Source organism: Heterocephalus glaber, unplaced genomic scaffold (assembly GCF_053883595.1).
Source record: "Heterocephalus glaber isolate CG9 unplaced genomic scaffold, H.glaber_assembly_v1.0 deba00000071, whole genome shotgun sequence".
Classification (NCBI taxonomy): domain Eukaryota; kingdom Metazoa; phylum Chordata; class Mammalia; order Rodentia; family Bathyergidae; genus Heterocephalus; species Heterocephalus glaber.
This window is the reverse complement of record NW_028258137.1, coordinates 16,809,614-16,835,685: the sequence shown is the minus strand read 5'-3', so window position 1 is coordinate 16,835,685 and position 26,072 is coordinate 16,809,614. Positions and strand designations below refer to the sequence as shown.

The window sequence follows — 26,072 nt, the reverse complement described above, 5'->3', positions numbered from 1 at the left end:
CCTCGCTCGTCCTCCGACTCGGCTCCGGTTCTGAGTGGCTTCCCTGCCCGCGCCCAGCGCCGACCCGCCGGGCTCCTCGTGCCGGACCCAGCATCTCGGCTCTCCGGGGCCGGACCGAGGCCGCCAGCAGCGCCGCGGGGTGTGGGGCGGACCCAGGAGATGAAATGACAACGTCAACCCTCCAGGTACCTCAGCGCGGCCCGGCGGGCTGCGGAGGCCAAAAGCGATGCGGCGGTGCCTGCGGGCCGCGGATCGGGCGGGCGGCCTCCTCAGACCTGGCCTCCGGGCCCCGCCGCCCTCCACCGTTTCTCTTTCCACGCGCTCGCAGCCAAGGGGCGTCCCCAACCCTGGTCCCCGGGTCTTCCGGCTGGCGGAGCCCGGAGGCCGCTGCGTGCAGCCAGCCCCGCGGACACCTGACTGCAGCCCCTCGCGGGCGGGTGGCCGGCTCGGCCTGGTAGCATGGGTCGCTCTGGGTACAGGCGCCGCCCCCTCGCGTCGCGAGCCCTCTCAGCCCCCTGGCGCCCCGCGGACCACCCCAGCTTCTTCCCTGGGGTCCGACTCTCTCTCCTCAGCCAGCGACCCTTCATTCATTCCGTGCACCGTGCGGAGATGTGGCTACGGTGGCGCCGCCCGGATGAGAGACAGCCAGTCCTTCAAGTGCCGTCAGAAAACATAAATACGCTCAGATCTGAGACCCGGGTTTGAACCCCAGCCCTGCCACTCACTAGCATGTGACCTTGGACAGTGTTTTTGATCTTGGAATCGGATTAATCTCAGCTATAAAGTGGGGCAGTGGTCTGTATGATTGTTATGAGATGGCTTAGACTAATTCAGGTAAAGCATTCTTAACAAAGATCTGATACTTCGTAAGTGCCCACTAAGCCATGGCAGATCAAGTAGGAGACTAGGGGAGTCAGGCAAGACTTCGTGGAAGAAGGTGTGGAGCATGGGTAGCTTTCAGAGACTGGGTGAAGGAGGAGGGATGGTCGCAGGTGAAGGAACAAGTATGGAATAAATTAGGCTAGTAGCTAGATGGAATCCAAAGCCAGACCGGAACATCCACAAGCATAACCTCTGATCTGTTACCACCATGTCAGCAAACTTCAGCCTGCAGTAAAAATGTTTTTTGGTTGGTTTGTTTGTTTTTTGGTACCGGGGATTGAACTCGGGTCCTTGCGCTTGCGCAACAGTAAAAATGTTTTTTTTGGGGGGGGTTCCCACCTGGTTCTGAGGACTGAACCCAGGGCCTTTGCACCTAGCTACACCCCCAGCCCTTTTTATTTCTTATTTTTTTAGACAGTATCTCACTAAGTCTCTGAGGTGCCCAGGCTGGGCTGGAACTTTCGATTCTGCTGCCTCAGCCTCCCTGTGTGCTGGAATTATAGACATGCACCACTGCGCACAGCTTTTTATAGATTTTAAAAAACAGCTTTATTGAGATACAACTTACATACTATGTAATTCACCCATATAAAGTGTACCCTCTTTTTTTTGGCAACAGGCATCAAACTCAGGACCTTGCGCTTGCGAGGCAGGCGGTGGAACCACTGAGCTAAATCCCCAGCCCAAGTGTACCCTTTTTTGAGACGGTCTCCCTGTGTAGTTCGGACTGGCCTCAAACTCAGTGATTCTCCTGCCTCAGCCTCCCAAGTGCTGGGATTACAGGCGTGCGCCACCATGCCCAGCAAAGTGTACAATTTAATGCTTTTAGCACAGAGTTGTGCAACCATCACTACAGTTGCTTTTTAGAACATTTTCATCACCCCCCCAAAAAAACCTTTACCCTTTAGCCGTCATTCCCTGATCCTTGATTGCTCCCAGCCCAAGGCAACCACTAATCCGCTTTCTAGCTCTATAAATTTCTGTTCTGGGCATTTTAGGTAAATGGAATCATACAATATGTGGTCCTTCATGATTGGCTTCCTTAACATATCAGCTTTTACTTTTTTAAAAATGGCCAGGGGAAAAACAAGACTATTTCATGAATTTGAAATTCAAATTTTAGTGCTCATAAATAAAGTTTTATTCACCTGGGATTTAGCTCAGTGGCACCACTCCTGCCTCAAAAGCGCAAGGTCCTGAGTTCCATCCCCGGTACCAAAAATAAATAAATAAAGTTTTATTGGAATAAATCCCACCTCATTCATTAACATATTATCTGCTGCTGCTTTTGTGCTACAAAGGCAGAGTTGGATAGTTGCTACAGAAATTGTATTGCCTGGCAAAACCTAAAATATTTGCATAATGTCTGGTCCTTTATAGAAAAAGTTTGCCAGGCCCTCTGTTACTGTGCACACATAAGTACTGGGAAGCAAACCCAGGGCCTTCACACTGAGCTATGTCCCCAGCATCACCCTTCTTTTAATTTTTAATTTTAAGACAGAGTCTCACTAAGTTATTGTGCCCAGGCTAGGCTTGAACTTGCAGTCCTTCTGCTTCAGCCTCCTAGAGTGCTGGGATCACAAACATGCACCACCACACCTGGCTTGCACATTTTTATTACCTTTTTCCTTTATTTTCATCCTTTGCCTTATGTGTTACTAGAGATGTGGCAGGGTGGCAGTTTTATTTGTCGCCTTACTCTCCTGTTAGGCAAAACTGTTTCTCCCCACAAACACTAAAGGTTCCTGCATGTGAAAAACTATTGGTTGCCAGAAAAAAATGAATAGAGTGTTAGAAGGAGAGAGGGAAGAAGCCAGACTCAGACAAATATCAAATGTCCTCCTTATTATGTGGAATCTAAAAAAGATGACATGAAGAGAGACTATTATTAGACAAGAGGAAGGGGATACTGTAAGAAGGGGAGATTACAGGAGGGTAATGGGATGAATATGATCACTGTATATGCAGTGAAGGCCAATATTTGTAAAATTTATAGGCACTAATAATGAAGAGGAGAGAGGAGGTGGGCGTGCTCTGTTCCATGGAGGGAGCACATACCTCCAGTTTTACTTTGAGTCCCCACTGCAAGAGAACAGACCCACGCAAGAAGTAGTATGGTAAGCTGGGCATAAGGGCACACACCTATAATCCCAGCACTTGGGAAACTGGGGCAGGAGGATCCCAAGTTGAAGCACAGCCCGAACTACATAGTATAGAGCCAGAGTGGACTACAGGACTGTCACACACACGTGCGCACGCGCACACACACACACACACATGCACAAGAGGCAGGACAGAGGGAAAGAGTCCAAGGAACTCAGGTGTGTGTGCTAAAGAATGAAGCCACCAGGACAGCAGCGCTGTCTCCATGCCTTATCTGAGGGGCCGTCAAGGAAAGAACAGACAGGTGAAGCTTGTGTGTGAACTGATCATCCAGGGTTCAGGAGTCTCTCTGGAGGGAAAGAAGCCTGATGTAACCAACACTTTTTTTCCCCCCTCACTATGGGGAATTGAACCCAGGCCCTTGAGTGTGCTAGGCAAGCACTCCCCCACTGTGCAAGGGCCCCAGCCCTTGGTACTTTTTCTTGTTTCATCAATCTAGTGAGTTCCCCTGACATCAGCCTGGCTTGCCTCGCCAGCCTATCAGTTTTGCACAGGTACCCGTGTGCCTGTTTCTCTGGCACTTCTTACCTGCAGGTGGGGAAGGGCTAAACAAAAGCCCTGGCCCCGCCAGGAGGTGGTCAGGAGAATTTTGTTTGCTGTGGCTAGAACTGGGCCGCACCAGATGGAAGAGGAGGATTCTGGGTGGCCTGTGGGCTAGCTGTGGTTTCTAAAACCATATGTGTAGGTGCTTCCAGTTCAGCACAGGGCCTGCAGCATTTATCAGACTCTCAAAGGCCAGGCTCACTCTCTCAGAGTTCTTAGAAGTTCCAGGGCGCAGTTCCCTTGACTGACAGCGAGCATATGCCCCTTGAGTGAGCAAGTACTGTCCTGACTGCAGCTGCTGGTGTGTAGGTGAGCCCTGTGGCTCAGCCTCCCTCCAGGTGTTAAGACAAGACAACTGAAGTGACTTGAGCTGGGCCAGTAGAAGGGAAAAGAGATGCTTTAAGTCCATCTCTTTTTTGTGGTACTGGGGATCGAACCCAGGGGTGCTCTACCGCTGAGCTACATTCTGGGACTTTTTCTTTTATCCTTTTTAAGCTGATGCATTGGCAAAAGGTCTGAGGCTGTTACTGAGTGCAAAGGCCTTGCGTTCAATTCCAGCACTACGAAAGAGAGCCAGGGATTTAGCTCAGTGGTTTCGCTGCCTGCTGCGCAAGCACAAGGACCCGAGTTTGATCCCTGGTACCAAAAAAAAAAAAAAAGAAAGGAGAGAGAGATAGGGAGATAAGTTGGTAGATATCCATCTATCTCTTGGGTCAAAATCCTAGGGTTGATGTAGGACTTTCCCTGCTGGCTGGCTCTTCTCTGCCCCAGGCCAAGAGCGATCTCTGGCTTCTTGTTTCAGGTGTTTCCCCTCACAGTTCTGGCTCTTTTTTCCCTGAGGCAGTGAAGTAGGAAGTCCTGTGGATTCATTCACCTTGAAGGCTAAGCCCGAACACTAAGTCAGGGTTCCACTGCTGGACTCCAGGGCGAAAGCTGGAAGGAGGCTGCCTGGAACTGTCCACTCTCCCTGTGAAGAGGGATGGCTGTCTTCAAACTTCCTTTTAAAGCCTTTCTAGTTGATGTCTGAAAAGTAGGGCAACATAATGGCCTGCGACCAATAAATCCACAGGCCACAGGCCTGGCACCGTCTCTTGTTAATCTCATCCTGTTGCTTGGGAGGCCTTTCTGGATCTCCTGGGAAGCACTGAGCTATTTGCCTTGCCCTTCCAGAAAGCCATTGATCTGGTGACGAAAGCCACAGAAGAGGATAAAGCCAAGAACTACGAGGAGGCGCTACGGCTGTACCAGCATGCCGTGGAGTACTTCCTGCACGCCATCAAGTGTGAGTCACTCAGGGTCATGGGGCTGTGGGAGAGGAGGGCACCCGGGGCTCATGGAGCCACTCTGCATCCCTTTTGCAGATGAGGCTCACAGCGACAAGGCCAAGGAGAGCATTCGAGCCAAGTGCGTGCAGTACCTAGACCGGGCAGAGAAGCTGAAGGATTATTTAAAAAACAAAGAGAAACACGGCAAGAAGCCAGTGAAAGAGAATCAGAGTGAGGGCAAGGGGTGAGTATGTGAAGCACGCAGCTGGGCTCTGAGCCCTCTTCATGTGGCACTGCCATTCTCGATGCCAGGGTTACCTTGGCCTTGCATGGCACCCATACTGTGGGAAATTCTATTCCTAACCATGATGCTAGCGGCTGCTTTCATTGGCACTTCACAAAGTATGTCCCTGTGTCATCTCACTGATATGCATAGAAAAGCCTGGGGAGGGGTGACCAGCCTTGACCTCTCATAGCCCTGCTCTCAGGTTAGAGCTTGGCTCTGCCTCTGGCTTGTCCCCTGAGGGAAGAAGAGGGAGCTCTCTTTGCCCCTAGCACTGCTGTAAGGAGCAGAGGGGATGATGTGACAGAGCCTCAGAAGGTAGCTTGGCACATGGTGAGCGCTTACTAAATGCCAGCTGCTGTTACCACAAAGGAGCATCCTCACTACAGGGGAAGAGGTGTGGCCAAGGTCACAGAGCCAGACACGATCCATCTGACCCCTAGCCCTGGCCTCTGATTCCATAGCCGGCATCTCTCCACAGCCTGTCACTTCAGGCCTGTGCTTTGCCCACTAAGGTGAAGCCAGTGAACTTCGCACAGGGCTCAGTGGTGTTCTGGAAGCCAGGGGAGGGAGGGAAATGAATGGTGGCCACCTCAGTGAGGCAAGACTTTCTCCTGGGCAAAGAGTGCACACTTGTGGTCTGATTCCCAGGTGAGAGTGTGCTGAAGAAGGGACAGGAGATCCAGAAGAGTTTTGAGGATGACAGGTGATGTCAGGATAGAAAGTGGCCATTAGAATCAGAGCACATCCTCCTATAGAGGTGTTTTGTTTTATGTGTGTTACTGGGATTGAACCAAGGGATCAAACATAGTGCTAAGCAAACTTAAGGAATAGCTCTAAGTGCCGAGCTGCATCACCAACCCTTTTTATTTGTCATTTTCAGACAGTCTCTAAACTGACCAGGTTGGTGTCAAACTTAGAACTCTCCTGAGTTGTTGGAATTATAGGTGTGCACCTAGCACTGGCTTCCCCTTTAGTTTGCATGTGCACATGTGTGCATGGTACTAGGGAATGAACCCAGGGTCTTCACATTGAGCTACCTCCCCAGCCCTAAGGTTCTCACTAAGTTGCCCAGGCTGAGTTCAAACTTGGGATCCTCCTGCCTCAGCCTCCCAGAATGCTAGGATTATAGATGTGCCCAGCTTTCCTCATTTAGTTTCTTCTCGGTCCTTTGGACTACTCTGGAGTCACGGCCATGCAGTATCTTTTTCAGTTCTATACAAAAGTTTCCTGATAGCTATGTTTGCTTGATCAGCTGCTCTTGAACTCCAGCCAAAATATATTTTCCTTTTCAGCCCTCAGAGAGGGCAGACTTCCGTACCAGAATTCCCTTAATGCAGAAACCACGATGGGTTGTTACCATGTTTGCTGGAGGAGAGCATGTGGCCCTGATATCTGCAGGTCCTGACCTGCTCACCTGTCCCTCGGCAGAGCTGAGCTGGAAGTCTTCCTCACCTGAGTGCTGGTGGCAGGGCCCAGCCTCACTCATAGCCTTCTTGCTCCAGGCCGAGGACCAACTTGTGATCTTCTGTTTCCTCTCTCAGCAGTGATAGTGACAGCGAAGGGGATAATCCAGAGAAGAAGAAGCTGCAGGAGCAATTGATGGGTAAGAAGCCTGAGGCCACGTGGCCCTATGAGGGGCTGGCTGTAGGGTGCTGTGTGTCAACTCCCGCTCATGGCCAGCTTCCGGGCTGCCTTGCTGCTACAGGTGCTGTTGTGATGGAGAAGCCCAACATACGGTGGAATGATGTGGCTGGGCTGGAGGGTGCCAAGGAGGCCCTCAAAGAAGCTGTCATTTTGCCAATTAAATTTCCACACTTGTTCACAGGTAAGAGCTGAGCCCTGAAGGTGCAGATGTAAATTCAGGCTACTGTGGGAGCCAGCATGGGGTCCACCCTGAAGTGTTCCAAAGCAGATGGCTTTGGCAACCTTGGCCCGCAGGGGATGGGGCCTGGCCTCACATGTGTGCTGTTGGTAAAGGCCACAGGCCTGCTCCCCACCGTCATGTATGCCTCAGCTATTGCTGGTATCAAAAACACTTGTGGGGTAGTATGTAGCTCAGTGGTAGAGCGCTTGCCTAGCACGCACAAGGCTCGGCATTCACTCCCCTTCCCTGAAAAAGGAAAAGAAAACATTTTTGTGACTGGAACTTTGAGGTGAGCATCATTCTGGGCGGGGTGGGGGGCGTTAGGCACAATGGTCAACAGGGGTTAGGACTGTGCTCTCAGCAGTTCCTTCGGTCCCTTCACACCTTTGCTTGTAGGATTAGCTGTTTTATAGAACTATTTCTTACTGTGTTTACAGTGGCTGAAGACCCAACCCCCCCTTTTTTTTCCTGTCTCCCCAGTCAGGAAGAAGCTGACATGGGTTTATTCTTTATTGCAGGAAAGCGTACCCCTTGGCGAGGGATACTGCTCTTTGGACCCCCTGGCACAGGGAAATCATATCTGGCCAAAGCTGTGGCAACAGAGGCCAACAACTCCACCTTCTTCTCTGTGTCCTCCTCTGATCTGATGTCTAAGTGGCTGGGGGAGAGTGAGAAGTAAGTCAGCCAGCTGTGGTGGTCCAGCTTCCCTGCCCCTTGGGGTCATCCCCAGAAGAGCTGGGACAGTAGCAAAGACAGTGAGATTGGGCCAGCTTTTTGGCTGGGACTCTGTCCTGACGGACTGGTGAATCTGGAAGGGAACCTGGGAGAGATGGAGTACTCGAGAAGGAAGGGAAAGGTACCAACAGGTCCGCCGAGGATCTCCTGTTAGGGGACTGGATACATTTACCTGTTCCCCACACTGGCTCCCATTTGCACATGAGGAAAGTAAGGCTCAGAGGAGAGGAAATGACTTGTCCTGAGTCCAGAGCTGATGATCTGAAACGATCCCAAGGCCTGCCCTTCCCCTTGGTGCAGAGGATTTGTCACCACCATTTTTCCAGTGGGAAGGGCAGGGGAAGGGGTGACTAGAACTCGGTGGGTTCTTGCATGGCCGGATCCTAAGCCACTGTCCCCTCCCAGGCTCGTGAAGAACCTCTTTGAACTGGCCAGGCAGCACAAACCCTCCATCATCTTCATCGACGAGGTGGACTCCCTCTGTGGGTCTCGAAATGAAAATGAGAGCGAGGCTGCCCGGAGGATCAAAACAGAGTTCCTGGTCCAGATGCAGGGTGCGTCCCAGTCCTGGCTGTCCCCCTTGGTTATGGCTCTAGCTAAAGCCAAGTCAGGATATCACTGTTTTGCCATGGCTGGATTTGATTGTCCTGGGGTGGAGGAGAAGCACCTTGAGGCTCCGTCTTGAGGTCTCAGGTGGGCTTTCACTGCAGAGGTTCCTGAGGCCCCTGCCGGGCAGGCAGCTTTTCAGTCTCTTCGCCCTGCCACAGCCAGACTAGTTTCAGTCAGGACCCTGAGAGTGGTGGCACAAGGATGGCTTCAGGTGATGACACACAAAGCCCCAGGGTCTGTCCATCCAGCAGGTTCTGACTGACCCTGCAGGTGTCCTCAGATTCTGTGTCTCCCTTCTCCACAGGGGTGGGGAACAACAACGATGGGACTCTGGTTCTTGGTGCCACAAACATCCCCTGGGTGTTGGATTCAGCCATTAGAAGGAGGTGAGTCTTCCCCAGCAGGGACGGGACTGCAGTCTCCTCCCACTCAGGGCAGTCTATGGGTGGACCCAACCCCATTCTCTGCAGTCCTACAGATCTGCATGGCAAGCAGAGCCCTCAGTGAAGCCAGTTTCTTGAGGGCCTTGGTGCCAGCATTGCAGGCCTAGAACTGCGTCTCATTTCAGTCTCCGTGCTGCCCTGCCATTAATGCCATTCAGTGATTTGCCTCATTCCTGCCATGTCCTTTGCTCTCTAGGTTTGAAAAACGTATTTATATCCCATTGCCGGAGGAAGCTGCCCGTGCTCAGATGTTCCGGTTGCATCTGGGGAGCACTCCCCACAACCTCACAGATGCCAACATCCACGAGCTGGCCCGGAAGACAGAAGGCTACTCGGGTGCAGACATCAGCATCATTGTGCGGGACTCCCTCATGCAGCCCGTCAGAAAAGTCCAGTCAGCAACGCACTTCAAGAAGGTGAGTGGTGCTGGGCATAGTGGTGCATGCCTATAATCCCAGCACTCTAGAATGCTGAGGCAGGAGGATCACAAAATTAAAGTCCAGCCTGGGCAACTTAGTGACTTAGCAAGACCCTGTCTCAAAAATAAAAAAGATGTTGGGGATGTGGCCCAGTGTCAAGGCCCTGGGTTCAGTCCCCAGTACCCTCCCCAGTTCCCCAGCAAAGGAGGTGAGTGGTGAGGAAAGCTTAGACAGTGTCACTAGAATGAGGGTTCATCAGTTTCGCTGGCTCCTTAGGGGACTCATCCTCAGTCTCCCGGAGAACCAGGGCAAAAGCTAGGGGGCAGGGCTGTACCTGCCCCACCTTCCCTGCGGCTGACTGTCTCCAATTATGAGAAAGCAGAGGACAGAGCAGTATTTTCACAGTTCTGCAGCCTCCTCAACTTCACTGTGCCTGTGGGCAGGGTGCACAGCAAGAAAATGCTTGAAAAGCACAGGTCTAAAGTAGAGATTTGCTGGGCGTGTTGGTGAACACCTATAATCCCAGCACTTGGGAGGCTGACGCAGGAGAATCACCATGAGTTTGAGGCCAGCTTGGTCTACATAGTGAGGTCAAGGCCAGCTTGAACTATATAGCGAGACCCTGTCTCCAAAAAACCTAAATTAAAGTGGGGATTCACCCAGTTATTCAGGAGATCTCGGGGTGGGGTGGCGGGGGTACCAAGAATCAAACTCAGGGCTTTGCACTTCCCAGGCAGGCACTGTGCCATTGAGCTACATCCCCAGCCTATCAGGAGATCTTTTGTCGAGTCTCCTGTGGGTCCACTATGTGCCTGGCATTGTTGTAGGCACTGAGGAGACATTAGTGACCACAGGAAAAAATCCTCTGCCTTCCAGGAACCTCCCTTCAGCTGAGCATGGTCATGGCACATGCCTGTAATCCCAGCACTCAGAGGCTGAGGCAGGAGGATCACCATGAGTTCTAAGGCCAGCCCAGGCTACATAGTGAGTTCAAGACTAGCCTGAACTATGAAGCTAGTCCCTATCTCAAAAAAACAAAACAAAGCAAAACAAAAAACCCAGGAACCTCCCTTCAAGTAAGGTGAGACAGACAGATAAAAGCTGGCTCCTTAAAGGATGATGACAGGGAGCCATCAGGGGTAAGGAAGACCAGGAACTCCTGAGGTTTGGAGGGGTGTGCAGGTTGCACTGTTAAAAGACAGGCCTTACACTGGCATTCTAGGCACGAACTGGAGGAGATGAGGGAAGGAGCCTGGGGCTGCTGGGCACATGTTTTGCCAGTGCTGCAGATTTTAGAGGGAAAGGCATTTTTGCTGCAACTGCAGTTGGGTAAGACTTGGTGAGATCAACAAGGAAGGTGAGAAGTTGAGATTCTGGAGACCAGAGGCTGGAGGGGTACCTGTCAACGAGCTGTTGAAGTCAGACTGGAGCCATTTTGACCACTCAGCTCAGGAGTTTTGAAGAAGCCTGTCCCTGCACCGGCTCCAAAAAATCTAAAACCCCACCACCCCCTCTCTTCAGGTTGCCCTTGGAAATCTGAGGTGTCCTGTCCTCACTCTGAGGGCACTACACCAGGCTATCAAACTCCTGCTAAGTTTCAAATCCTACTTGGTTTCAGGTCTGTGGCCCTTCCCGCACCAACCCTAGCATTATGATCGATGACCTCCTGACTCCATGCTCACCAGGGGACCCAGGAGCCATAGAGATGACTTGGATGGATGTCCCTGGTGACAAACTCTTAGAGCCTGTGGTTTGCATGGTAAGTAACCAGCTAGGTGGGAGGACCTCGGAGCCAAGAAAACAGGGACTGGTCCAGGAATAAAACAGCTGTTCTCCTTCAGTGTCTTGGGATCTCACGGCTCCTTTGAGACAGAGTGGCCTTTGCAGGTTTGGGTAGCTGAGACTCCTGCCAAGACAGAAGCATTAGCGTTTGCATTTTCTGTTCTTCAGCAGAAGAGTAAAGTCCACACAATAAGACTCTGTCGTTCTTGAGGTTTGGGTTATTTGATCCAGAAGGAAGGGGTAAAGTTATGTCAGTGTGGTTGGATTTGATGCAGTGGCAAAGGCAGCCTCTTGCCCAAGTAGTCTGAACCTCTTGTTTTCTAGTCTTGCCGGTCGCAATGCCCATTCTTCCTGGCAGATATCTGTGCTGGGATCACTGTGGTGGGCATACAGTTGAGGAGGCTACAGGTGGGAGTTGTGAGAATGGAGCCTGGGTTCTTTAAGAAGGGAAGATGGCCTTCAGGAAATGATATGCCAACTTCAGGAAGAAAGTTCCATGCTGCAGACAGGGTCAGCAGGGCAGCTGGAGGGCATTCTGCAGTGTATGTGTGTAGGGTGGCTTCAAAGGCAGGTCTTTTGCCACCTGGGCAGCACCGCAGTGCAAGAGGGTAGACTGAGGACCGGGCCTGGCTGCTTCTCAGCTACATGCTCTTGCCTTTGCAGTCCGACATGCTCCGGTCTTTGGCTACCACCCGGCCCACGGTAAATGCAGATGACCTCCTGAAAGTGAAGAAATTCTCAGAGGACTTTGGACAGGAGAGTTAAAAGCTTCTTCACGTGGGTGATGGTGAAGGTGGGAAGTAGGCTGGGGTAAATCTACGGCACTCCCCAAGTCAGTGGCCAGACAGGGCTGCAGGGCTGCCTGTAGTCATTGCAGCGGCTCCTCCACCATCTGACTGCCAGCCAGGGAGGAGGAAGGAAGGCCTCACAGCGCAGATACTCCGCTGCACGTTCTGCACTGGGTGGACACTGGCTCTCCCTACTTCTGTCTCCTGGATGCTTACTGACTCCTTTCCCTGCCCCCCCTTTTTTTTAACCTTTTTTTGGTTTTGTTTCCCTAAATTAATTCTGCTTTGATTTCTGTCTTGTTTATAAATTTAAAAAAAATCACCTAGTAGTGTCAAGGAGGGGGAGCAGCCAGGCCCCCTGCCCCTGCTCCTTTTGTGCCCAACTTTGGCCCTTGGAGAACAGACTGATGAAAGTAAGAAAAGCCATTCCCACCCTCCTGGTTTGCATCCAGGGCCCATGTCTTCCTTGCAGGAGGAGGAGATGGTTTCTGTGAGCACAAAGCTGCTTTGATCAGAAGGCAGGCAGGCGGTCTTCACTGCTGCCTTCCTTCCTGGGTGTGAGAACACTGAGCCCGGCCACTGCCCCTGGGGCCTTGTCCTGGAGATGTCTAATAAATCCTTTTCCTTCTTGAACAACTGACCTCATTTTGACTCTTGTCTTGGCCTCTTTGAAGGCCACTCCTGCTTCCAATAAGACCCTCTGATTTTCTCCCTTCTCTCTTCAGAGTAGGAAGTTAGCAGTGCACACTCCTGCTGGTGTCCCCAGGCCTGCCTTCCAGTCACTTCCCTAACAGCCTGGAATTTGGTCTTTCTCCTTTTTTTGGCTTTGTTTTTGATACCAGGGATCGAACCCAGGACCTTGCACTTGCAAGGCAGGCATGGCACCATTGAGCTAAATCCCTGGCCCCGTATCTGTTGGTGGTATTTTTTTTTCTTTTTCAGTAGCAGAGATCGAACTCAAGACTTTGCACTTGCAAGGCAGGCGCCCTGGCCCTATGGCCTGGAATTTGGGCTGGGGATGTTTAAAAGAACCAGACAGCTTTTACTACTGTTGTGTCTAGACCAGAGACTGCCAACAAGGAGGCCTCTGGGGCAGATGTGGCCTGCAGCTGTTTGGACTAGTCAACATTTAAAATCCAGAGAGCTGAAATAAAAATTCGGATTTCTGGCTTCTGGAATATTAATGCTGGGCCTATATCCCTGTGAGGCAGCCTATTGGCTGCTGCTGCTGAGTAGGGGTCACCCTGCTTTGAAATAGACTCCGAACCCTGCTCAATTATGTTGCCTGCCAGGGAGCCATTGGAAGCAGTGACCCCTGACACCAAGCTCCAGAGCTGGCAGCCCTGGAAAGGCCATGTGATGAGGAGTAGGTGTGACAGAGATGCCATGTTCCTCCTGTGCACACAGAAGGGCCTCACATAGGAAACAAAGCTTGGAGCCTGGGAAGTGGGTATTGTACATATTCTCTCCCTCCAAAAATCAGTAATATTCTTGTTTTATTGGTGCTGGGGATTGAACCTAAGTGGCCATGAATGAAGTACAACTCTACCAGTGAGCTGTACTCTCAGCCCTAATTCTCTTATCTTTACAAACTGAATGGGCCAGAACTGATTCCATGCCCAGCTCTTAGATCATGCTGGCTTTGCACTGTGGTTTCTTTGCTCTAGTTAGGAGTAGCTGCTGACGTGAACTTCTGATCAACAGCTCAAAGGTTGGGCTGATTAGCCCCCTCCCAGAAAAACCTACATTTTGAAGCAGCATCAGACCTGACCTTAAGATGACATTTCTGCAGCAGTGTATCTAGGATCTTTGTCACTCTGGTGCTCTCACAGTTCTTGGTTAATTATGTGCCCTCAGCCCGTTTGCAAGATCTGGAATAAAAGGCCATCACCTGCCCCATGTGGGCAGCTTCACTTCACCTAGTTACGTTTTATAAATTTTATCCCAGTTTACTTGAGTCAGAAGGTTCTTGTCACCCCCACCACCCCCGTTCCAGGTATAGAACTCAGGATCTTTTGCTTTCCAGGCAGGCATGGTGCCACTGAACTAAATCCGCCCCCCGCAAATCTACCTCATTTCCACTACTTAAGCACCTCGATAGGTCACAGGGATGACACAAACTTTAGAGCCATTATGTTCATCCTCTTGGCTCTAGATGAATGCTGACAAACACCTGCCTTTCCATTTGTCTCTCCATCATCAGTAGCAGGAAGCACTGCTAAGGCTGAACCCTCCTAGGAGTGAACCTATGGGCTTGGACCACCAGCACACGACCCAACATCATCTACAATAAACCTACTAACACGGGCAGAGGAACATCCTCCTTTAAATGCATTCTCTGCAAGTCACTTCTCACCAGGGGACTCTGATCTGAACTTTTGCCTGCATTGGCTTTCACTGCAGAAGTGGATTTCTGAAACTTTCCATTAGCTCAAGCTGTTGCTTTGTATGTGTGGCTTTTGTGGCTGATGCGCACTGTACCTACTTGGGTGGAAGAGACTTCCCTTACTGGAAATGGAAGGATTTGTTGCTGCTGATCAACATCACAAAAGCACCACTAAGGGGAACCCCTGAAGACTAAGGAAGCACCAGAATGTGGGAGGCCACAGGAGCTTGTGAACACTGTCCAAGTGAAAGGAGGCCCAACCAACTCCTTCATACAGACCTAGTACTTTCAGTGTAACAAGAGCTTTCTACAAACTTCTGAGAAGGCTGAGTCTCCAACTCCTCTCCAAAGTCTGACGAGCTGGAACCAGTTCTGCGTGGCTGCATGGACCTCTCAGAGAAAGCCAGAGAGAAGGGGTCTTCCCTGGGCTGCTATTTAAAACACTTCTCTCTGAGCAACTTAATGGACTTCCTACCACTTGTGCACTGTGATTCAGGGGATTTTGTTTTCCAATACCAGCTTCGGTAGCTGGAGTTACAGCTCAGCAATACTTAGCACACATGAGGCCCCAGCTTCCATCTCCAGCACCAAAAAACAAAAAACTGCTTCCCAAACTTCCATATAAAGATGGGATAAGACTTCTGGCGTTCCTTTGACATTTCCTTAAAGCCAACACTGTTGAGTGTGTACTAATTTGTCTTTCAAAATAAGTATGACCAGCAAGGACCTGTGCTGTGACAGAAAGGGGGCTTATCACTCCCTATCAGTTATCACTCCACCCATGCGCCATGGCCTCTGCCCAAGGAATGAGCCAACTACCAGCTGCCCAAGAGATTTCCATCTTTCCTAGTTTTGGAACTGTATCTGAGCCTGTTCAAATATATGGGTACTTAATTATATTAGTGCTATCATTAAATACATCTTTCAACTGGGACTACATTGTCCCGTGTTTTACTTCCACAAGGAACTGGTATCTAAGACAAACCAAAGACTTTAAGGTCAGACACACAAGCCCTTTGTAAAAAGAACTCAGAAGATGGCCAATCCCAGCCTTGCCTACATTTTTAAACAAACCTTTCAGATATTTGGGGACTACATTATCATCAGTCTTGGCACAGCAGTAGATTATACAGATCTTTTGAGATCATTTTTATTGAGCATGGTTATTTTCGTGTCCCACTTCTCTCCATACAGAATTGTCGGGAAATGCCCACTCCTTCAGGGAGCTATTTTTCTCTTCAAGTTGTAGGCAGTATTTTGTCCAGAGCTGATTTCAGGGCAAACATTTCCAGCGTCTTCCTCCGGCTGGGTTCAGCATGCTCTAACAGTTTACTATTTCTGGTCAGATTGGAGCCAACACCAGATTGAGGCCAAGATGTGTCAGCTCAAACTGAGGTGTTTGCACCTTGGTTTTCCAGATCCTCAGCCCTGGCAGGAAAGCTTCAGTCATTCACCTCCATCCAGTGGATGTTTGTAAACGTCCTGCTGTCCATTTTGTCAATGAACAGGCAGCCCTGCAAGTGGTCCATCTCATGCTGGATGATGCGGGCGGTCCAGCCACTTGCCTGCCACACCACCTGCTCTCCTCTTGGGTTCAGCCCTGCAAAGAAAGTTCCAAGCTGACTGAGGTGAGGCATGGTGAACTGCATCTTTCTCAACCTCTTTGCCCTGTTTCCTGTCCTGGACATTCCTATTTACAGGAGGCAACAGCAGAAAGCTAATGTATTAACTGGGCATGGTGATACATGCCTGTTAATCCCAACACTTGGAGGCTGAGCCAGGAAGATCTCAAGTTCAAGCCCAGCATGGGGAGCTTAACTCAGCATGAACCTGTCTCAAAATTAAAAATTAAAAAAAAAAAAAAAAAAGGCCTGAGGATGTAGCTTAGTGCAAAGGCCCTAGGTTTAATCCCCAGTACCCCTCCCCAAACCCAAAAGTGAATCTATGTATATATGGTATAGATACAGATACAGAACAGCACTTGAGCTGGGGTATAGTTCAGTGGTTCAGTGGAACAGTGCCTGCCTAGCATGTGCCAGGCCCTGTGTTCAACCTCTGACACCAAAGGGAAAAAAGGAAGATACCTTAACTCTGCCCATTCCCAAGCATTCAACCTGGTTCTCACCTTTCATAGGTTGGTGGGGTCACTATGGGGTGGAGATGAGAAATCCTGCTAAGAGGCTTTTCTCCGAACATCCCTCCACTCCACAAGACTTTCCCTAGTGCAGAAACTGAAGGGACACCATGGACCTCTGACCCTTTTGGACCAACTGGGTTGCTCATGAGGAACAATCATCCCAAACCCAGCAGAGCACCATACTCCACAGAACACCTGTGGTATGACAGGCATGCAACACATCGTCCGGGGTTGGCAAAGTTGGGTCCCACTTCTACAACCCCTCTGTGACAGATTGGGGAGAGGGGTGTGGAAGAGGAGGAAGGGGAGAAGGCCGCAGCCAGGAGTTGTGGCACGGATACACCTGTAAGCCCACCACTCTGGGAGGCTGATGAAGATCCCAAGTTCGTGCATGGGCAACTTAGCAATGCCCTGTCTCAAAATTTAAAAGGCTGTATTCTGCTGGGGATTTAGCTCAGTGGTTCCGCCCCACCTGCCTCGCAACCACAAGGACCCGAGTTCGATCCCCCGTACCAAAAAAAAGCTGTATTCCGAAGGCTGAGGTTGGAGGATCGTCGCGAGTTCAAAGCCAGCCTGGACTACATAGCGAGACCCTGACTCAGAAAAAGGCTGGGGATGTAGCTCAATGTGAAGGCTCTAGGTTCAATCCCCAGTACCACCAAAGAAAAACAAAGGCCAGGGTGGGAACTGACAACACCCAACCCGCGATTCACCATCCCACCCCATGTCTGTCTCCTCGGATCCTCCCTTCCCACAAGTGTGGTGCTGAGTTCCGCGCTTCTGCAGGAGCTCTGCGAACGGATCATCACTGCATTTGATCACGACGCCAGAGCGCTGGCAACCGCTTAGTGGGCTCCCAGGTGTCCAGTCCAGCCTACCCCACTGCCCGCACCTGAGATCTGCACTGCCTGGAAGCGAGGCACGTAGGCCAGGAAGCCGGCGACGCTCTCGCAGCCCTCTGGGAAGGTGACTAGGCTTCGGTCCAGCACGCGCAAACTGGGGTTCACGAAAACACGCAGCGGGAAGGGGTCCATCTGGCGGAGTTCGCGCAGGCGCGGCGCACAGGCCCGGAAGAGCTCTTCGGGGAGCTCCAGGGCCAGTACCTGCAGCGGCACCCCCAGCTGCGGCGCGCTCAGGCCCACGCAGCGCCGCCGCCGCATCACCTGCACCAGCTTCTGCACCAGCTTCTGCAGCTCCGGCCCCGCCAGCTGCGCCGGCTCCACTGGGGCCGCCACGACCCGGAGCACCGGGTCTCCGACCTGGCACACGTGCGCGTAGGGCGGCCGCGGCGCTCCCTGTATCAGGCGCCTCACGTAGCACCAGTAGGAGCGCGGGCGCGCCTGGCCCTCCAGGCCGTCTGCGGAAGCCGAAGAGCTGCAGGCCCGGACACCGCCCGCACGTGCCCGCAGCAGTAGAGTCTGCAGCAACCCGACCCCTAGCAGAGCCATGGCGCGCAGAGGAACCCGGGGTCCCGCCCCTTCCTCCAGCCGCCGGGTCGCCGGAAACGCACTCCCACTTGCCTTCCGGGACTCGAGCCTCATACCCAGGTTGTGACCACTGGTCAAGTTTATTGTCATCCAGCCTCCTACTAGAGCAATCGAGATACCCCCATGTGACTATTCCCCGACTACATGCTCCCAGTGACCCCTCGAGCCTTCCCTGGGCGCGGTAGTCCCTGCCTTAGGAGCTGGCCCCCAGCCTGCGCAGGCTAAGGCTCCACCTTGGGGATGCCCAGCGCTAGCTAAAGCTCTACACTGGGGGGCTCAGCCTGCCGCGGCTCCCCCTCTGCCAGCTCCTGGGGCAGCTCCAAGGGCTCCATCTCCGCCGCCTCACTCTCGGGGCAGGCTGCTGCTGGAGGCTCCAGGCTGGGCTCCTCAGCAGGCAGCTCTGGTGCCGGAGCCATGAGCTCAGGCACTGGCCCCTGGTCTAGAGAGAAGACCGTCTCTCTCTTAGGCAGAATGAAGGCAAGAAGCTCCTGGACCATGTCGACGTTCACATGCCCAAGGTTTCCGTACTTGGAGAGCTGAGCGGGTGGAATGCCTGACAGGTGACAGGGAAAGAGAAATGGAAAAACATTAATGAGAGGTAACACAGGGCCGGAGATTTAGCTCCTGGCAAGTGTAAGGTCCTGAGTTCAATCCTCAGTGCCAAAAAAAAAAAGTCAATACAGATGTGTCTCACACACACAGAGGAAGGAACAATTACGTAAGGATGTGGTGGTGGTACATTCCTGTAATCCCAACACTGTGGGAGGCTGAGGCAGGGCACAAGTTTGAGTCCTGCCTGGGCAATTTAGCAAGACTTTTAAAATTTTAAAAAGGAGGGGGACTAGGGCCGGGGATTTAGCTCACTGGTTTCACCACCTGCTGTGCAAGAGCAAGGACCCGAGTTCGATCCCCACTACCCACCCCCGAAAAGGAGGGGGACTTGGGATGTATCTCAAAGGTAGAGCACCCTGGGTTCAATCCCCAGTACTGAAGTGTTGAAAATGTTATAAAGTTGGATGGTGGTGAGCCAGGGATTTAGCTCAGTGGGGCCCACCTGCCTCCAAAGTGCAAAGTCCTGAGTTCGATCCCCAGTACAGGGGGAAAAAAAAGTTGGATGGTGGTAATGGTTGCACACCTCTACATTTACAGAAAAACAGTGGCCTATGCAAATGGGTGAATTATTTACTTATGTGGATTACATACAAGTAAAGCAGTTTAAAAAACTTCTCTTACCTAAAGTCTGTGCTATCTGAGCTGGTGGGAAAAGGACTTGAAGACAGCGATTTAAATAAGGAAAAAGATCTTCCAGGAAAACAGTGCAGAACTGGATGAAGAGCTCTTGCTCCCCACTACTGAAGGCAGCCTCTTCAGCACGATGGAAAGCCAGAATTATTTTAGTTACCTAGGAGACAAGTGTTATGGCTTGTGTCTAGATGTCCCCCCAAAGCCTCATGCAGTCATTGGTGGGGCTTTTCAGAGATGGCTGGATCTAGAATGTGTGACTGATTCACGGTGCAATGCTAGGATTAAGGGTGGGTGATTACTAAATCATTCCACTGACTGGTTTGGCACCACCCTAATCCTGGTAGCTGGATAGAATATAAGGGACAGAAAGAGGCTTGTCTTGTCCCTTGCTTGCATGCTTGGCTACCTTCTGCCCACCATTAACTGTTTCTCCTCTGCAATGCCCATCTGCCATCCACTCTGCCTTGGAGTCAGCCAAATATGGACTGAAACTTCTACAAACTGTGAGCTTAATAAACTTTTTCCCCTTTAACTTTGGGTGTCAGGTATTTTGTCTCAGCAATGAGAGAAAAGTAATTAATACAACAAGAACACCATCAAGGGCTGGGGCTGTAGCTCAGTAGAAGAGGATGCACAAGGCCACCCCGAGTTCCATCCTCACGTCTGCAGGGAATAAATCCATTGCTGGGGCAGTGCATGAAATAAGCACAAAGGGGCAGCCCTCAAGTTTTCATGAAGAAAAGTCATTCTGTTATTCCTAGCAGTACATTACTATTTTGTTTAAACTCAGCATTTAGTCAGTCTTCACAATTCTGTCACTTCCACGATGTATTTCTGACCCAACTTGCCTCACTAACAGTTCCCAGTTCTAGTGGAGAAGCATCATGAAATTATTCAGAGAACACCGGGGTTTTGATGCCCATGGTGGCTGGACCAGGCCTGTGATAAATGCAGGAAAATGAAGCAGTTGACTTTGAACTGATTGAGAAGAATATCCTGGATGGGTGTGACTCAATAACCCTTTTGAAAAAGGTACATAAAAAAGACTCAAACTGGGAAGATGCTCTCCTGCAGGCAGAAGCAGCCATGCTTCGGGCTCCTGCGGAGGGGATGCCTCTAGAAACTAAGGCTCTCAGTCCTGTGACCTCTGCAGCTGCACAGAATGAAACATGCCAGCCAGAATAAGCCTCAAAGGGACCCTGAGCTCCAGATGACACCACAGCCCACCAGCACCTTGACTGCAACCTTATGAGACCCTGAGCAGCGGACCCAGGGATGCTGCACCTGGCAATAATATACTGCTTTAACTGCTGCATTTGTGGGAATTTGTTTTAAAGCAACAGAAAATCAACACACTGTGAATCATTAGGAGAAGTGAGCTACTTCACAGATTCGTTGAGGCCCTATGAGGGCACCCTAATCAGAACTTCTCAACTGAAAAAAATCTCTGAAACCACATCACACCTCTCTGAGTCAGCAGGCTCCACTGTCATACTGACTGGTTTCTTACAAATGTCTGGCCACTGTTACTGAGGGGGCCAGGGTAGTAGAAAGCCAATGAGTGTGCTCACCTTGGCAAGGGCATCCTCCAAAGTGTCTGTCACATTCTGTGCCAGGGCCACCGGGCAGCAGAGACGCAGATCATTGAAGGCGACTAGAATACTGTTAAGGAAGCAGGCAAGGGGTGGGAAGTCTAAGAGCACCATTGGTGGCTGCAGCGTGCCTGGCTGAGTGGCTGGCATGGGAGCAGGTACATTACTGCTGCCCAGGATGGCTGGGGCCGAGATGAGGGTGTAGGAATTCATTTCATCCTGGAATTTCTCCACTGCTTCCTGAATTGCTTTTTGAAAAGTGGTAATAGCCACCCGCTGGAAAACGGGAGCTAACTGTCCCCGGAAATCAGCCCCAACCCGGCTAAAGGATAGCCCGAAGTACATGCACTGGCCCAGCAGAGAGTCCAGGCGGCCGCCTATCCCTCGGCAGAGGTCAGCCTCCAGCACTTGCAGGAACTGGGAGACTTTCTGCAGCACCCAGCCATGGAAGATGGCACCCTCATTCACAGTGTGCTCGCCCACGGCGGGGGGCAGCAAGGGGTCCTCATCGGAGAAGATGGCGCGGTACTGCGTGATGATATCAAAGAGGTGGACACGGCAGGCCTCAATGGTTTTTGTGATATGGAAGTAGGGATCATCACTGGGGATGGCAGTCAGGATAGAGCGGAGCCAGGCATCTCGGGCCTGAAGAAACTTCACTCTCAGCTCGGCCTCAGTGAAGACATCCATGCGCCGCAGGTAGCCGATGACACGGAGACAGGCGGGGAGCTGGACGTTGGTCCTCAGTTGCTGGATCATCTGGCTCAGCATCAGCTGCATGGACTGGCGCACTTCATTCACAATGCCCTGAGGAGACAGGGAGCAAGTCACTAACCTTGAATACAGGTGACCAACATTCCCATAGCTTCCTCACCTAGAAAGTGGATCTGGTCTCATAACGCTCTTGCTTAAAATGCTTAAAACCCTCCAAGGATTCTCACTGCAATCAATAAAATTCCAGCTACCCACTACGGCCTCTAGTCTTGCCTGTGTCTCCAGCTTCACCTGCTTCCAATGTTCTACGTGGCTCAATGCAGTCCAGGAGCCTTGGCTGTCTTTGGATCCTTTAAACATCCCAACTTCTTTTTTGTTTTGAGACAGTTTCGCTATGTAGCCCAGGCTGGCCTCAAACTCACAGGGATACTCCTTTCTCAGCCTCCCGAATGCTGGGATTACATGCATGTGTCACCATGCCCAGCAAACACACCCCAATTTCCTCTGCTTCCACCCTCCATTCGTTCTTTCCACTTTCTGGTTTGTTCTTCCCAGATCTTCATGTGACTGGCTCCTTCTCATCATTTAGGTCTCAGCTTGTTATCTCTCTAGAATGGCTTTTCTTAACCACACTACCAAAGGCTCCTATCTTGGTCTTTCTCCACCCCATTTCCTGGTTTATTTTCTTTCTTTTTTTTTTTTTTTGGTACCGGGGATTGAACTTGGGTCCTTCTGCTTGCAAGGCAGGCGGCAAAACCACTGAGCTAGATCCCCGGCCCTCCTGGTTTATTTTCTTCAGACACTTACCACTAGCTTAAATGATCATATTATTTATTTGTCAACTATCAGACCTCCACTAAAAGGTAACCCTCATGAAAGCCAGAACCTTGACTGCTTTGTCACCCTAGCACCTAGATCAGTCCCTGCAGATAATTAATGTACCTTTGAATAAGTAAATTCATGAATGAATCATGTTTTCTGTCTGTTCAAGCCTACCTAACTGGCAGAAACTGAGGTGAAACATGCAAAGGTTTCTACCTAAAGGTTCAGTCACCACCACTGAATGATTCCAAGAATGCTAATGTGCCTACCTGGATGACAGGGATGGTGGAGTATTTTCTTTCTAGCCGGTGAACATAGGCTGCAAGCTCCAGGGCCTCTTCATAATAGCTATTCCGGACACAGGTGTCCATGAGTTGAGGAATCTCCAGAATTTCCAGGATTTCTGTGTGCCGGTTTAGAGTCAAGGTGTTCATCCGGCGGTTGGAACTGATCTCCTCAGCTTCCTGCACAAAGTTCCTAGAAGCAATCAGGAAAACACTGGTACCCTACTACTGTTCTGCAACCAAACCACAGCCAGTCACCCAGCACTTACTGTGAAGTGGGCTCTGGGATGAATGGTTTACCTTATTTAATCCTCACATCACAACTGTTAGTGCTATTACACTTGAGGAAACTTTTTTTTTTGGCTGTACAAGGCATTGAACCCAGGACCTTTGTACTGAGTTACATCCCCGGGCCCCTCTCCCTTTGATAAATGTTCTTGTTAAGTCACTAAGTTGCCCAGGCTGGGCTCAAAGTTGTGATCTTCCTGTCTCAGCCTCCCAAACTGCTGGGATTATAAGAATGTGCCATTACATCACGAGGAAACTTGTGATCTCAGAAAGGTTAAGCAGCTTGTTCAAGATTACACCACCAATAAAAGACTGACATCTCAATCAGCTGCATGGACTGGTGCGGTTTCATGAATGTGGAACTTGTGGGACTAACTAGCTGTGGCAAGGTATTAGCCTCTCTAGACTGATTTCCTCATTGGTAAAATAGTAATAGGATCCTCCTCATAAGGATGTGAGGGTAAATTGAGATGATGCATGTGAAGTATTTAATATAGAACATGATGCAAAGTAAGTGTGTCAGAGTAAGAGACCCAGATAAAATGTTCCTTTAAAATAGCTATTACAAAAAAAAAAAAGCTATTACTACTCAGGCATGGTAATGCACCCCTGTAATCCCAGAACTTGGGAGGCTGAGGCAGGAGGATCATTTTAAGTTTAAGGCCAGCCTGGGCTACATGAGTTCAAGGCCAGCACAAACTACACAGTGAAACTGACTAAAAATTTTAAAAAAATTTTTAAGCTATTATCATTTTCATAATAAAGCATTAACTAGCCTGGCTCCAAGTTCCTTCAAGTTTTAATCTATCTACTGTTCAGCCTTAGTTCTCACGATACTTTCTCCATTTCTTTTCTATAGTAACTACAAAGACCTGCTTTATGAAATCCCGTTTTGGGTCATGGAAGATACAAAAATCAGTGGTCAAATATTAAAGGCTCAAACAAAAAATTAAACTTGAATCATGAAAGGTTGGGTGGTGGGAATAAGGAAACAATACTGAGGATCTACAGAAAGTCTTTTTGATTTTTGCTGTCTTACAATGACAGGATTTCTGTCAGCTTACTATCAATGGAAATCCTAAAGCAGATAATCTCTGGTCTGATATATATCCTTGACATTTATAGTGTGAACTATGTCAGACTCTGTGTGTGGAGTGGATTCTTTTTATGTAGTACTCACAACAGCCCTAGAGGCTGGGACGTGCTCCTAGGTTTCTTTCTTTTTTTTTTTTTTGATAAGTTCTCATTATGCACTGCAGGCTGCCCTCAATCTTGGGTCAATCCTCCTGCCTCAGCCTCCCCAGTGATGGGCTACAGGTGTGCGCCACCATGCCCAGCTAGGTTCCAATTCTGACTTGGAAACTTACTAGCTAGGTTCTCGGACAAGTCACTAACCTCTGTTTCTCAACTTCCTCATCTGTAACATGGGAATGGCAGAACCTACCTCGAAGGCTGTTGCGAGCCCTGCACACGGTATGCGCTACGTGTTAGCTATTTCTATCCACCCTAAGTGATAGTTATCACAGTTAGACGCCTCTTTGGAGCTGAACGCCGCACCTGCAGCTCTGCTGGAAGCTGGGCAAGCGGTCGAGCAGGCGGCCGAGCGACGCCTCCACGTCGCCGAAGAGGCGGTGGATGCGCTCGGTGCACTCGGCGCCGCGGATGAAGGTCTTGTAGTTGGCGAAGGCCAAGTCGCGCGTCTGCTGTAGCAGCTGCGCCCGCTCCTCCGCCAGGCGCTCCGGCTCGCGCCGCAGCCGCTCCAGCCCCGAGCCACTCAGTTCCCGGAGGTAGCGGCCCACATCAGGCCGCTCCCGCCACTGGGCCTCGGGGAAGCGGTCTCGGAACAGAGACGCCAAGAGCCCTTCATCTTCCACCTCTCCGAGAGCTGCTGACGTGGCTATCGCCGTGGCTGATCCCGCCGTTGACGACGGGAGAGTCGCCGCCGCCATCTTCCCGGCAACAGCGTCACGTCCCCTCCAGACTGGGGAGGGCGCTGTCCCGCAGTGAGGACCGGAAGCAACTGGGAACAGTTCCTGTCTCTATGATTTCTTATCTGGCCGGCTTTCTTTCCCCGGCGGTCCTCCACACCAGGGGCCGCTAGCGTGAGCAACGACCGCTTTGGCGCTAGAGAGGCAGGCTTTGGGGTTGCCACGGAGTAGCCGGAGCCCAACTTCCGCTTCCGGCCACTGAGGCACGAGGATCCGGTGTTCATACCTAGCGGGAAAATGCGGCCTTTAACTGAAGAGGAGACCCGTGTGATGTTTGAGAAAATCGCAAAATAGTAGGAGCGCGGGGAGGACAAGGGAGTGTGTGTGGTGGGGAGTGGGTGGAATGTTGTCGTGCGGCCGAGACGAGTCGGTTCGGGCGCAGCCTCCAGCCCTCTTTTTGCCCTTAGCATCGGGGAGAACCTTCAGCTGCTGGTTGACAGGCCCGACGGTACCTACTGTTTTAGGCTGCACAACGACCGGGTGTACTACGTGAGGTGAGGTGGGACACGCAGCAGCGTGGAGCCGGGTGGAGGAGCCCTGGGTCCTGTCGGCCTCCCTCACCCGAAGCCTTGCTGCCCGTCACCCTTTTAGTGAGAAGATGCTGAAGTTGGCCGCCAATATCTCCAGGGACAAGCTGGTGTCGCTGGGGACCTGCTTCGGAAAATTCACCAAGACCCACAAGTTTCGGCTGCACATTACGGCTCTGGATTACCTGGCACCTTACGCCAAGGTTTGTGGGGTGGTTCCGCTTCGCCACCGGGGAAGGAGTCAGGGTGAGGGCCACGGCGGGAGGCACAGTATCAATACCGACAGCTTGAACACGGAGACCTCGGCAGTGCTGGGTCCGAACGAGGGGGAGGTTCTAGGTCTTGCGGCTCGCTGCGGGGTTGGGTTGTGTGGGTTGTGCCATGCAGCTGCAGGATCAGAAAGCAGGTGAATGGCAGTAAGGAGCGAGAACATTGGGGTCCAGAAAAGGCCTCTTAGACTCTCCTTGGAAGAAATTGTAAAGTTGAGCAAACTTCATGGCGGTTCTGTTCAGGGGATGGACTGTTTGAGGGGGAAATGTCTACCTATCTCGCATTGTCTCCCTTTTTCTCCCTCTCCAAATTCTTTTTAGAAATTAATCACAGGCCCAGCAACTATTTATCTGTAGGGATATAACTAAGCATTTTTTTTGTCTCTCGGACTTTCCCTTTCTTACAGTATAAAGTGTGGATAAAGCCTGGAGCAGAGCAGTCCTTCTTGTATGGAAACCATGTATTGAAATCTGGTTTGGGCCGGATCACTGAAAGTACTTCTCAGTACCAGGGAGTGGTGGTGTACTCCATGGCAGACATCCCTTTGGTGAGT

At 51.0% G+C, this 26,072-nt stretch overlaps 4 protein-coding genes across 10 annotated transcripts in view; 3 read left to right on the top strand and 1 right to left on the bottom strand.

Annotated features, from left to right (window-relative positions):
• Nucleotides 1-15,766, top strand: Vps4a (vacuolar protein sorting 4 homolog A). 4 transcript variants are annotated; one of them, XM_013071524.3, is made up of 11 exons: nt 1-185; nt 4,759-4,870; nt 4,950-5,097; nt 6,681-6,742; nt 6,845-6,964; nt 7,522-7,678; nt 8,144-8,292; nt 8,652-8,733; nt 8,987-9,206; nt 10,828-10,968; nt 13,983-15,766. In XM_013071524.3, exons 1-11 carry the CDS (start codon nt 165-167, stop codon nt 13,983-13,985), a joined length of 1,215 nt encoding a protein of 404 aa, XP_012926978.1. In that variant the 5' UTR covers nt 1-164; the 3' UTR covers nt 13,986-15,766. The 4 variants fall into 4 exon arrangements, with proteins under 4 accessions (XP_012926978.1, XP_012926976.1, XP_004843012.1 ...); XM_013071522.3 differs by lacking the exon at nt 13,983-15,766 and adding an exon at nt 11,655-12,415 and having other exon boundaries at nt 6,684-6,742; XM_004842955.3 differs by lacking the exon at nt 13,983-15,766 and adding an exon at nt 11,655-12,415.
• On the top strand, nt 193-2,999 carry LOC147830627 (uncharacterized). Its single transcript, XM_087205044.1, has 2 exons — nt 193-834; nt 2,879-2,999. Exon 1 carries the CDS (start codon nt 227-229, stop codon nt 674-676), a length of 450 nt encoding a protein of 149 aa, XP_087061170.1. The 5' UTR covers nt 193-226; the 3' UTR covers nt 677-834; nt 2,879-2,999.
• Cog8 (component of oligomeric golgi complex 8) lies at nt 15,287-24,683 on the bottom strand. Of its 2 annotated transcripts, XM_004842946.4 has the most exons (6): nt 24,292-24,683; nt 22,432-22,639; nt 20,606-21,433; nt 19,023-19,191; nt 18,086-18,342; nt 15,287-15,769 (listed from the first exon to the last, which is right to left on the bottom strand). In XM_004842946.4, the coding sequence occupies exons 1-6, from the start codon at nt 24,681-24,683 to the stop codon at nt 15,608-15,610; spliced, it is 2,016 nt and encodes a 671-aa protein (XP_004843003.2). In that variant the 3' UTR covers nt 15,287-15,607. The 2 variants fall into 2 exon arrangements, with proteins under 2 accessions (XP_004843003.2, XP_004843002.1); XM_004842945.4 differs by lacking the exons at nt 18,086-18,342; nt 19,023-19,191; nt 20,606-21,433; nt 22,432-22,639; nt 24,292-24,683 and adding an exon at nt 17,195-18,045 and having other exon boundaries at nt 15,287-15,765.
• A 146-nt stretch (nt 24,684-24,829) lies between these two features.
• Nip7 (nucleolar pre-rRNA processing protein NIP7) overlaps nt 24,830-26,072 on the top strand; it is a 43,701-nt gene continuing 42,458 nt past the window's right edge. For all 3 annotated transcript variants that reach the window (XM_087205039.1, XM_004842948.4, XM_004842947.4), the window contains exons 1-4: nt 24,830-25,015; nt 25,130-25,216; nt 25,314-25,452; nt 25,926-26,066. In XM_087205039.1, coding sequence (XP_087061165.1) covers nt 24,960-25,015; nt 25,130-25,216; nt 25,314-25,452; nt 25,926-26,066 — 423 coding nt within the window. In that variant the 5' untranslated portion in view covers nt 24,830-24,959. The remainder of the gene's footprint in view (nt 25,016-25,129; nt 25,217-25,313; nt 25,453-25,925; nt 26,067-26,072) is intronic.